The sequence below is a fragment of the Dipteris shenzhenensis genome, chromosome 22 (genome assembly GCF_047967505.1).
Source record: "Dipteris shenzhenensis isolate YYH24624 ecotype China chromosome 22, Dip_SZ_1.0, whole genome shotgun sequence".
Taxonomy (NCBI): domain Eukaryota; kingdom Viridiplantae; phylum Streptophyta; class Polypodiopsida; order Gleicheniales; family Dipteridaceae; genus Dipteris; species Dipteris shenzhenensis.
In genome coordinates this window covers 31,470,580-31,483,978 of record NC_141617.1, presented here as the reverse complement: position 1 = coordinate 31,483,978, position 13,399 = coordinate 31,470,580, and the positions used below count along the sequence as shown (strand labels likewise).

Here is a 13,399-nt window from a genome sequence, read left to right as displayed (position 1 = left end):
TCCTGAAAAGAACTACTCGTGCAACTGATCTGTTGCGGATAAGGGACGTTGAAAATCGGACTGCCTTGCACTGGGCTGTTTCTAAAGGAATACAAGAGTTGTAGTATGGAGCCGGGCTGCACGTCTTGCAGAGTTGCACTGCCAAGTCATGTGAGGTGCCTCTTCTGCTCTTCAAAGGCGTTGTAGGAGCTTGCAGCCGAACAAACTCACTCTTTGTCTCTGTCGAAGCAAAGATCTCTCTCGATTCTCACAATGGAGTTCTTTCTCAAGGCAATGATTTCTATCAATTCTCTCACGAACTAAGAAATCTCTTAGAAATCTCTCAACTATAGCCTGAATCTCTCTCTTCACACATGTAATCTCTCAAACTCTCTCAAGGACGAATTCTCTCACCAATGGATGGAATTGTATAACGGAAATTTCTTTCATCAACAAAATGAAAGGATGGAAACACTCGATCGCTCAATCTCTCAAGCACTCAATCTCTCTCACAAGAATCTCAATGCCTCAACGGAATGCAAGGGAGCTCTGATACCATGAAAAAATATAAAGAGGGGAGAGGAGAAGAGTGGAGATGAGGAGAGAGGGCACAGCTTGAGAGCACACCACAAATGACCAACTATACACTAGATTTAGTTGAAAATGTAGAATATATACAAACCCATACAGGGTTAGGGTTAGGGCATCTGATCCTTTCCTTTATAGCAAGTGGCTTTCGGTTGTATGACTCAACCACTAGTCTAGGGTTTCCATTAGTTCAGGGTTTGGGCCAAATAAGATAGAAAATTATAGTATATGCTGACCCGAACTGATTTGCGATGAGCTTAGTCGGAGGATCTTGCGAACTCGCCTACTGTAAACAGAGGAGTCTTTGGATTATTGCCACTAAGGAAAGTGGCAAAATCTCTCTTTGATACGACTAAAATCAACTCCAGGCTCTCAAAGACCACTCTAGATACAAATTGGCAGAAACTCAATCGAATTTGGAACCTCTGGGTCAAATCGCAACAAATTCTGCGTCTCTTGATCAATTCACAGCACGGTCTTGGCCTTTTGGAACAATTTGCAAGTTTTGGAGCACTAGGGGATGCTGAAAACCCAAATCTGAATGTTTTATTAGCCCTCTGATTGCTAGAATATGGATTTGCAACATGTTCTTTCTCTAGATATCTCACGGGTGCTTTTGGTTGAGGAATCTCATGCTATTATCAATCGCAGCACTGAGGGAGAGCATGGAGGAACAGAAAGAATGATTCGCATCAAAAGAAGAAGATAATAAACAGCACTAGGGCCTAAAAATGAGGGTTGGACCCCCTCGTAGGTCTTTATTGCAATAGGAATAAACTTTGTAGTGAAGAGCATGAAGCTGAGTATAACTCTTGTATAAATCTAGGAGCTCAGAGGCCCCTTCTTTTATAGACTTGGCCTAGCTAAAAGCTAGACCTATTTTTCTAAAGCTAAAGTGAGCTTTCACGCTTTTACCTGCTTTTCGGCAGCTCTTACATCCCTTTTAGAATCCCATGGGGCCCTCCTTAATTCTTGTTGCTTTTTTGCCTCAAATTTGGAGTAGGGAAGAGAAATGTTTAATAGATAAACTTTGCAATAAGCATCACAAAAAACAAAGTAGCATCATTAAAGGATGAACAATTTTTTCAAAAGAGAAAATGTGAGCAGTAAAGCTTTGATAAGTCATTGGTAGCATCATTTTTATTGAATAGGGGAGTCTGCCTACTTGGCACCATCCAACAAGCAAAAGAGTGAGAACCAGTTTCAACTTTGGTTGGGAAGACAGGTGTCATCAACACCCCTCCCTTGTTATTGGAGTCACAAAAAAAATTGATGCTTTAGCCACACTTGTCAAGCAAAAGTAGCAAAAATAATGAACCTTTGTAGAAAAATCTAAAGGTTAAGAAATACAGAGTAATGTTAGCATGATCAATCTAAAGGTTAAGAAATAACAATAGCGGCACCTTTGTAGTGAAAAAAAGAGGGTTAATAAAAACTTGAAATAAGTGATGGGGTAACAAAGGGTTTAATTAAGAAGGGGAGAGAGACAGAGAGAGAGAGAGAGGGAGAGAGGGGGGTTAATGCAAGGGGTCTTATGAAGGACCATAGAAAGGACCAAAGAAAATAAAGAGAAATAAGGTGCTCTAGATTAAATTTTCTTTAAATAGATATAAATAGAGAGGGGAGGGGAAATATAGATAGAGAGGGGAAGGGAGGGGAGAGGAGGGGAGACTTAAATAGAGAGGGGAGGAAATACTTAAATATAGATATAGATAGAGGGGGGAGGGAATACTTAGATACAGATATAGATAGAGAGGGGAGGGAATAGATATAGATAGAGAGGAAGGGAATACTTACATATAGATAGAGAGGGGAGGGGATACTTAAATAGAGAAGGGGAGTATTGCATAAATATAGAGGAGGGGGAAAAATAGGTAATTAGAAAGAGACAGGGGGGGATTTAGTGACGGGTTTTAGAAGAGATAAAGGAAAAAAAGGGGGTCTAAAAGCACCTGAAGGTGACATGTATGATGGGCTATCAAGAGGAGGGCAAAGTTTGTACTATGCAGTACAGACTCCAGAGGCGCACGTCGCCGCATGGGGTTGATTAGAGTAGACCACACGAGCGCTGGAACTCGACAACAACACAGCACCCACAACCATAGACCGAGCATTTTGAGAGAAGGGGGGGAGAGGGGCTGTGAGTAGTGAGCAGTGAGTGAAGGGAGGCAATAAATTTATAGGGAGAGTAGGCTTAGTTAGGTTGGGGGAGTCGAGGCAGTGAGAAGTTTAGAGGCCAGGGGAGGTGTGTATTACGAGGCACATGAAATGATGTGAGCAGTGCACATTACGAGGAAATTTTAGGCTACACAGTGAGAAGAAGAAGGGGTTTTTTTAGAGAAGGTTACGCACATGGGGACAATTGAATAAAGATAAATTTTTTAATTTTTATGGCGGGGGGTGGTTTGGTTTAGGGAAAGGTTTGGTAGGGTGTGGGTTAGGTAGAGTATAAGGAGATAACGAAATTTAACAAAGTAAAAAAAGGGCAAAATATGCAGGAATACTTTGGGTAAAAAGATTTTTTTTGGGAAGGAAAAATATATAGGGGAGCGAAGGAAAAAATAGGGGAAATAGAAATAAAGGAGAAAATAGGGAAAGGGGGGGGGGATTTGGAAAATTAGAGGGAGAAAGGGGAGTATAGGGGAAATTAGGGGGAAATTAGGGCCAATTAGGGGGAAATTAGGGGGAAATTAGGGCCAATTGGGGAGAAATAGGAAAAGTAGAGTTTAAAATAGGAAAAAATTAGGGGGAAATTAGCAGAAAAGGGGGGCGGGAATTAAAGCAAAGTGAGGTGTTTTTAAGTAAAAAGGGAGCTTTTTAGTGAATAAAAAAGAAAATTAGGGAGAATAGATACTAGAAAATTAGGAACAAAGGAGGAGACTTATTTCAATTAAATTTTAAAGTGAATGGGAGACTAGGGGAGTAGAAAAGGAGGAAAATAAAAGGGAACCCGAGGGATATAAAGGGAGGATGGCCGAGAGGTGAGATAAGGATAGAGGTTAAGGGAAAAAGTTGAGGGGAATAATAATGATAAACAAGGGGGGGGGGTAAGAAAAAGTAGAGTAAATGTAAAGGGGAAGTGTGTATGTGTGTGTGTGTGGGGGGGGGGGGGAGGGGGGCGGGAAATTGAGGGGAGAATAAGGAAGTTAGAAGTGAAAGAAATTAGGAAAATTTAAGGGGGGTTGTCGAGAGGAGCTCTAATGAGCAAGTGGTTAAACCAATGGAGGAAGGGATACTAAGTGTGTGTGTGTGTTTGTTTGTTTGTTTATTTATTTGTTTTTAATTATAAAAGTGAGGGGGGATTCATTGAATGGGGAAGGAGGGAGTAACTAGAAACAAATGGGAGGGTTAGTTAAGTGGAAGGATGAAATAAATTTTGTTAGAAGGGGAGGGGACCCAATTGTGCGAGCACGAGTAGGGGAGGTGACAAGATGTGATGACGGGTGTGACATATAAAGGGGGAGGTCATGGCAATAGCCAAGTTCCTCAAAAGATGCAAGGGGGAGGGGATGGGGAGTAACTAGGTGCGAGGGTGTTGGGACAATGCAGTACGAAACACACTATACAAGTGGGGGAAAGTATAGTAAGGGGGCAAGCCATGACAGCAATGCAAAGTGCAGTTAGAGGGGGAAGGACAAAAGGGGCAGACTGTAGTTGGAACAGTGGCAGTGTGGTGGGCAGAGAGGCAAACAACACATGCTGACTATGACAGCCTAACCTCGCAGAGGCCCTATTTTTTTGGGGTTCTATCTCTTCTTCTTGCCGTCATCACATTGACGTAAACTATTGTAGCTGCTTATATAGGGTAGAATCTTGCTCTAATGCCAATTGGTTTGAATAGACTCTCTTTGCTTTATTGGATATGCTAATATATGCTGGATGATGCAAAATGCAATGCCTCCAAATGGGGTGGAAGGAGAAGTTCCCATGTGAGTGTACTTGTTTCATGACATCTCTACATACTCATCACATATTTCACATACTTCATATACATGAATACATACCAACATTTGATGCAATGTATGAGAGCTTACACCCTTTCATGCCATTTCGGGATTGGCTCCCATTGCCATCCCCATTATTAATGCAACACTTGTGCATCCTACCCATCCTATAATTTGCTCATAGGACCTACATCTTCCACGTGCTCCATAGGATGTTTTTCAAATTCCCTATATTGATCTCTTGTTTCGACATTGGGGGTCAAAGAGTTGTGATCTTGGCAGGCTCCGAAAATTCAAAGGACATCATCCCCACTAGTGTAGCCAAGCCGACTAAGCTAACGCTCTCCCCGACAAAATCATTAGCTATGATCGAAGCATTTCTTGGAAAAAGTGTTGAAAGCAACATGGAGGCCAAGGCATCAATCTTGATGAGCTTCGGTGGGTGGACAACCATCTTGACGAGTTTCAGGTGGGTGGACAACTGGCCCAATCAAGGGGCCGACATTAACACTGGCAACAACCATCATTTGAGGAGATCATTGGTGGGGTCCTACCAAACTAGAACAAGAAATATTTGATTCTTACCAATTGGTTTCAATTCTAGCTTTTTAGCTTTAGGCTAGTCCCTTGAGCTCAGCCATCCCGTTGACTCAGGAGTTACGTTGAGGTGGGAAAGCTTATTTAGACTATGCCAATTTTGTCATAGAATCTTTAGACACCAATCCAAAATAGGAGGGCTTGTAGAAGGTCCAAGAATTATTTTTTTGAGCTTGCCACTAGGTCTTTCAGAATATCACCAGATCGAGCTTCTCCCTAGGAGCTCTACCACCCAAAAAGCATACCTATTGTGTTAAAAATCCCATGCCAGAGTTAGAGATCCATCTAGAGGAGTTGCTTAGAATTGGCTTCATTAAGGCTATTAATTGCCCATGTATGCAACCTCAATCCTTTCATTAAGAAAAAGGACAATACAGCTAGGATGTGTGTCGATTATTGTGCATTGAGCAAAATTATGCCTAGGATCGACTACATCTTGGAAAGGCTTGATAAAGAACCTATGTTCTTTAAGTAGACTTGAAGAGTGCATTCAATCAACTTCGGATCCATGAAGCAGATATCCATAAAGCAGCTTTCCACATAGATAAGATTGAGTATGAGTCCATAGTCATGCTCTTCAGCTTCACAGATACATTGGCCACTTTTTTACTAGATAATGTTCTGGGTGTTCAAGAATCTCATCAGCAAATGGGTCTTTCTTTTTCCTACCAACCTTTTGATATTTGGAAGGTTCCAGGTCAGCACAAGGCAAATCCTCCAGTTCTTGAAGGACAACCAATTGTACACCAAGGCCTAGAAGTCTATTTTTAAAAAGAGGAAGTATGCTATATAGGGTACATGCTCAATTCCTCCAGGTCTGTGCATAACCCCATACATCTAGATTATTCAAATAAAAAATACCTCCTACTCAAGAGATGCTTCTCCCAAAATTGCTTCGCTTTTGTTTATTAAAGCAACATGCTTTGCAAACTTTTCCAAGAAACTATAGCTTAGGAATTCCAAGTGCCATATTTTGATTTCTCAGTTGCATCAAGCTTTTGAAATTGATATGTCCATATCTCTTGTGCCATACTGTGGAAAGTGGCATCACTTTCTACTAAGCTGGCATGACATGCAGGTCTGGTATTGAAGCTACAATTCTAAACAAGCATCATTTCGCGACTAGTTTTCCCATTAGCTAATATCTTCTAGATTTGTCTCTGATTGTGCATTCATCTCCATCAAAGATGACACTATAGTTAGGTGCTCTCATTTGTCCAACTGACAAAAGGTTCTTGCTAAGATTTGGAACAATTTCATCTTTCACCAATCCTTTTGTACTAGTGGAATTGCTCATAGGGACAATTCCTTTCCCTTGAATTGGATTCAGTGTGTTATCTACAGTGTAGATAATGTTCTTTTGTCCTTCTAATGGTTTCATATTTGTAAACCATTCTTGATGCTTTGTCATGTGAGATGATGCACCACTATCGATGTACCAAGGACCTTGATCTGCTTTATCAACTTGGTAACTAGCTACATTCCTCCTTGGATTATCAATCAATGTCAATATACACTGTGTCGGCCTTCAACATATCCTCACTTGTAAGATACATTGTTTGAGGTCCATTGGCAGAATGATTATGCCTTGGATGTCCACCATGCTGATTTTCTTTTCAACGAAAATTTCCTCTATCATTGCTAGATATGGCGCACTGAATGTTTGACACATTGGTGGATCCATTCCCTCTTCCTTGAAGTCTTCCTCTATTAGAATGATTTCCTTTGGGATGCTGATGTTGATGCTGCGATAGATGTTGATGCTACTGTTGATGATTTTGATGTTGATGACCAATTCTTTGAGATGCTCTACCTCTACCTCTACCTCTACCTCTGCCTCTGCCTCTGCCTCTTTCTAAGGCTATGAATGCTTGATCATTGGAATGACCTTTTCATGCTTGAATAGTCATGTGTTAGACTTTGTTGTCTAGTTGTTGCAGGTCTAGAGACTCCTCAAAGCTAGAAGAGAACTGAATCGTTCTCTCTCTCTCTCTCTCTCTCTCAAAGCAGGGACTACCAGAACCTGAAAGAGACTAGAAAGATAATCTTGAACCTACTCTCTCAAAACCTTGTTAAATATTTAAAAACTCATGAACTGAACGTCTCAAGAAAACTCAAGATAAAGAAGCATACCTTACTCTCCATAGCTTAGAATGATAGGATTTTTGAAGCAAATCGAAGAGGAGAAGGGGCTCTATAAGAGAAGAGATAGAGAAGTGATGAAGGTGCCTCAAGGGACTGCTTATCGCCTTGATGAAACAAGGGCTTTCACTCTCTCTCATGAAAACTCTCTCACAGAAAGAAATGAACCTCGTAGATCTCTCGCTCGGAGATAGAGGATTTTGCCTCAACAGTAGAGAGCAAAGCCATGCTCTGATACCATGAACAAATATGGAGAGGGAGGGGAGAAGAGTGGAGATAAGGAGAGAGAGCATAGCTACAGAGCACACCAAAATAGACTAACTATACACTAGCATTAGCTAAAAAACAAGAATATACACAAATCCTTTTAGGATTCGGGTTAGGTTGCCTTTTAGCACTGTATGTGTTAGTTGAGATGATTCCTCAACAACCTATGGTATGCATTATTTATGTTGGATGGACCATGGCACAAGTGTAGTTTTATATGAGATGCCTCATGATAAGGACATACCTACAATGAATTTTTAGCAACTATTAAATTGTATGAAAGATTTTTTGACCCATTTGTTTTAATATCACTCCGTTGTCTATTCCATCATTGATTCTTACTATGGATGCCAAGCTTTGCTGCATTAACACACTTTCATTGTGCTTTATTCTAGTCTTTGAATGGGATGAGCATAAATCCATTAAGTGGTGGTTATTTTTATAGCTCTATTGAGATTTATTGATCATTTCTAGCATGAATATGCATTACATTGTTTGTTAGAAGCTAATTTTTTAAATATAACATGTGTACCACATTGTGACTTTGTGTTGGAAATATAATTCTTCAATTCAACCTTATTTAATATATTACATGAAAAGTGATTTTTGCATCCGTGTTCACCATTGATTAGCACAACATCACAATAAGATTTGATCCTTTATAGCATACAACATCACATTTCATTTCATAAATTGTTATGCTTTGATTTTCTCTAGTTTCTTAATCTATTAGAGTTGGAAGTTCATCATAGTCCATTAGCATTACATAATTTAAACTATGGATGCTTCTTGATGAAGGCTTTGTGGTGCTCTTTACTAGATGGAAACTATGAGAGGACAGATGAATCATGAAGCATACATCCATAGTAAGGCTTATGAGTCTTTGGGATCAAGAGAAAAATGGAGGAAAAAGGAAAGAAGTGTGGCCTCAATGTTGAAATCCGATTGTGAAAACACCGCTTGTGATTCAAATGATACGTGTGTGCTATTCTGCAACTATGCACTACGATATATATAGGAAGCCTCCATCTCCCTTATGATATCTCTTTTCCTCACACAGCATGATATAGTCAATGGGCAATGAGACATGCTATAAGAGATAGAGGAGTCATTAAAGAGGCACTCTATAGAAAAGAGGTGCTCAATTGCAAGGAGGGCGAGAATGCTCAATAGCAAGGAGAAGGGCGAATTGATTGCAACACAACCATCAATACATCAAGAGTGCTTTTGATATGTCTTCTTCTTATTGTCTCTTTTCTCTTACTTCAAACTCATACACCTCCCATGTTTATATAGAGAGAGTCCATATGCTTTTATAATCATCCTTTTACAAACAATAGCCTTCTAGCCTAATATTACCACATCAAAAAATGGGCACTTCTAGACAGAACTAGGAGCCCAAGATCTACACAAATCTGGAGCCTTCTAGAAAGATATAGCTACCTAAACAACGGAACCAAGAGACCACCTCTACCTAGCCTCATCCACTTACCTAAATCGGCATACATAGATTACCATTCTTTGGCACCAATGGCCTGTACATACAATAGAACCCTCACACCAAGCATCATGTGCCCATACCAAATATATCCCCCCCCCCCCCAAACCCATCCATGCAAGACAGCCATCTTAAGCCTCCATCTTTCCAATGTTTCTTGCCGATACAAATATATATTCTTCACAAATTCCAAGGGTCCAAAGCAGTTCGTCTACCAAATCATATTAGGAATCTCATGTACTAGTTTGAGAATCCATAATAGTTCTTGTATCCATAATGTCTCCAAACAAATAAGTAATATATTAGTAACAACTCCATCATTCTCATAGCCATAGATAAATGCCTCAAATAGCAAAATGCATGAGATACTCCTTTATAGATCCTACCTAATATATCCGAACCACATATAAGTGTCATAGATATACATAGATGAATCTTGAAAATCAAGCTGCCGAGCAAACCAATCGGAGGTATAATATAATAGTATGTATGGTGAAATTTTTTATCGCCATAAGTGTTGCACATGTAGGTAACATTCTTGGAAAAAACAATATCATCATCATATGCAAAAGAACTAAAGGCATCAAAGTAATCATTAGTACCTACATCTATCAAAACCTCTAGTAATGTACCTCATCATATGGTCTACTGAATCCACCCATATAAACACAAGGATGGGATCCAATAGACACATCAATTGACTACTCATCTTTTATGCTTTAATCTTCTTGTCCTAGGCCACCAATTTGTCCACCTACATTGGTCCTTATTATAGGAAACTCACCAAGGTTACATAGCTCGAGCTCCTCACAAACTCCACCCCATTGATGCCTACTGCATTCTCATCAACCCCTGAGCCAACACAACAAATTGCAACTATGAGCTTCTAACATTCCACTCTTCATTAACCAGCTCACACCAAGAACTCCAATCTGGAATCTCTTCCATACTAGAGCTATGAGCTTTCCTCTCTTACACACATAGGACTCAAAGTCATATAACACCACACTAACCTTATGATCATCCATACAATGTATATCACTTAATGCCAAATAGGATACATTGTATTCCTTCTCCAACAAACATTTATTCCCACATGCATTCAAGCCATCATCAAACAAGCTATAGATGCTCTCCAATTCCATTAGATCTTGCTCACTTACCTAGAACATCAAGGATTGTTGACAAATCTGTATGGGCAGTGCCTCCCAAATCTACATCAACTATATAATCTCCATAGTCCTAGCTAATAACACATGTATCACTAGAAGAATCCTTATCATCAAAATAGTCATGGCTAAGTATTGTATCTAAGGACATACTAGCATCCACATTCATATGCATCTCATCAACACCAACATCATACTCTGTGAAGGTATCCATGGTATCCCATAAGTCACCATTGATGATAATGTCTACTACTATGGATTCATCACACACTTTCACATCAATGGTTGCTACCTTTGCATGTGTATCCTTTTTCTTCTTTGTACATGAGTACTCACGTATTATTCCATTCCCTATATAGACTAGGAGATGGAAAGATCAACTATCCAAAAGTGATGTTAGTTGATCTTGACTTCAATTTTGTTACTAAATCATACAAATTGAAACCTTGTTGCAAGGCAAAATTCTCCTACATTAACTTCCTCTTTGGTTTCTTTACACGCTTGGTTTTGACCATCTCCTCCATATCCTCATCATGGCTTAGGGAAGTCTTGACCACCTCCCCTTTCTTTTCCTACTCCATCTAGCCATCATATCCTCGAGTTCCTCTTCTTCATTACCAACCACCTCATGTCCCAATAAAGCTACTACGATCTATCTTGGATTGCCATTTTCTTGCTCCTTTCAACGTGGGCAATTTGTCCTTACATGTCCCCACTCTGGCGTTCAAAATGAACAACATTCTCCAAGTCCCGTGGTCTCCCAATGGTTGTTGGCACTGGCCTTCTCTGATCCTTAGTATAAGATTTGCAACTTTTGAAATTAAACGATCGAGTTTACCTTGATTCTTTGATTGCCCCTTTGATGTTGTAGTTGTCTATAGGCTCTCTTGGTGCACCTTAAACAAAAACATATGCATCTTATGGCATGGAATATGGAGCTAATGCCCAATGAATGTGCTATGTAAACTCAGGACTGGATCATGCTCTATAAGAGTTCAATTTCCCGCAAACATGTGATTATGCAATGTTTCTTTCTTAATGTTTCCATGACACAGTCCATAGCTGCCTTTCTTCTACAACACTCTAATGTCTACATACTGAAGGATGCACAGTCATCTCGTATTGACCCACAACTTGCCTTAGCAATTAACAATAGGTGGAGATGTGACAATATCATACAATGAGAACAACAGAAAAGGCCAGATACATCATACAATGCCAATCCAAGCTCACCAAAACTTCCAAGCCAAGCCTTGCCTTTATATATGATCTGGGCGAGGTTGGATGAAACAGAAGATCATCAGATAGATCAGTAAAACATAATGCAGTTCAGGGCCCTCAAACATTGGGTTGCCTAAGCATTGGCGTCACTACTTCATAAGGTACTCTGGACACCAGGAGGTGGGGTAGGGATTGCATTCCCTAGAAAAGTGTCTGTTGCTCCAACACCCTGTACAACAGATCTAAATTTAACAGTGCTACATCAAAAAAATATTGTGCCATCCTTCAACAAAAACTCCACGAGTACTTTAACCAACATCCTTCGAATCTAAGCATGTCTTCAATTTTCATGAACCATTCCCTCGAATGAAGTCACTTAGTAAAAAAACTCTATGCTTGCATATAACAAATGTGGATTACAGAAGTACCTAGAAAAACACAAATACAATAGCGTGCACATGAATATGCATTGTGCATTCACACAAGAGGTGACAGTAGAAACCTGAGCTACACCATCGTGACTTGACATGGGATTAGATGGTGTTGGAGTGGACGGACTGCTCCTTGATTGCATGTGAGTCATCTGCGGCTGGCTTTTCTCCTGACGAAGACTATTAGACCTTTGATAGGGATCTTTTGCACCCTGAAAAACCAGGTCAATTGCGCTTGATTTAGTGCAATAGGCAGGAAGGTCCAGGTCTACATTTTCCATCTTTTACCCTTGCAAATTTATTCCAATCTATAGATTCTGACCTTCGACCCCACGACGAGCCTTTATAGCCCCTTTTGACAGCCCAGAGATTGCTTTTGAAAATCTTCTCCCCTTCATGATGTGGCCAGCTTATTGAGTCTTTTAAGGGATTTTTTCCAGATGTATCTAATGAATTATTGTGATCTAGAGATTGTTTTTCGACAAGGAAATGGGATACTGTTTTCCGCTTCACAGCATGAATATCATGGCATTGAGCACCTTACGTACACATAACTATCTCAGAATGGCAACAGTTTGCCATGCTAGTACCATGCTAGTAGCATGTAATATCAAACAACAATCTGGGCTGACTTTTGGTTGCTTTAGACAAGGAAATAAGTTGGTCCTTGAAGGGGGAAAGAATGTACTATTTGCTAAAGGGAAAACACAATCTCTCGGGTCATCCCCCCCCGGACAGCAGCCTCTATTCTTATGGAAGATGGGGTGCCGAAGGTTTGTGTGACGGTTCAGACTCCTCTTCCTTACCTTCTTGTATCTCCTTGGAACCCCTCTCTAGAGGAGTTGTGCTTCAATGAAGATAGTGTCAAGAACTTGGCCATCTGGCCTAGGCTTGCCCGAATGCTCTAGGAGGGAGGGAGGCAAGGTGGAGAGGCGCCTAGACAGCAGTAGGAGCCATCTCCCTTTGATTTCCTCTCCCCTCCAATGGTGCCCTTGGACCTCTTGCCAGAAAATCCAACAGCTTCACAGGGACCCCTCTGCCTTCGTCGGTCTCCTGAGCCAACCAACTACTTTCCCCACTCCTCTCTCAACCCCAGGCTTGGTTTCAACACCCCTGTTGTCCGTGTTGGGACTTCCTGGTCCCCTCACTGAACCACCCCATCCTAACCTCCCCCCGTCATCTATAGTGGCTTTCAACCCCTCTCCCTTCCCCAGCAACCAATAACTGTATGTTAGGTCTGTATCCGGTGGCCTCCTCCCGTTCCATCCCCCTTTCTTCCTTGACTTCGTCGCATAGCCATTGGTCAAAACAGCCTCTTTATGAAGACTTTTGGAGAATCAGGCCTTAGAACTACATGGATGTTCTACCCAACTATCCCCATAGCCTGGAGATTAACAATGATCTACATTCATCCTAGTTATGGTGGCTTGTTGGGTGCCTTAGATAAGCCTGTCCTGGGACTTGCTTCCGCAGCACTCCGCAATGAGGTTTGGTCCCATGGTAGATCTTCAAGGAGTAGATGATGTCCTTTAGGGGACGATGGCTAGGACCCAACATACATGA

The 13,399-nt window shown here is 40.8% G+C and overlaps 1 protein-coding gene across 1 annotated transcript in view; it reads right to left on the bottom strand.

Annotated features, from left to right (window-relative positions):
* Positions 1–11,338: 11,338 nt before the first annotated feature.
* The window catches only part of LOC147888003 (chaperone protein dnaJ 10-like), a 69,099-nt gene continuing 67,038 nt past the window's right edge, over positions 11,339–13,399 (bottom strand). Inside the window, exons 9-10 of the mRNA XM_087393342.1 lie at positions 11,908–12,048; positions 11,339–11,634 (exon numbers count right to left, since the gene is read on the bottom strand). Of these exons, the coding sequence (XP_087249468.1) occupies positions 11,560–11,634; positions 11,908–12,048 (216 nt within the window). The 3' untranslated portion in view covers positions 11,339–11,559. The remainder of the gene's footprint in view (positions 11,635–11,907; positions 12,049–13,399) is intronic.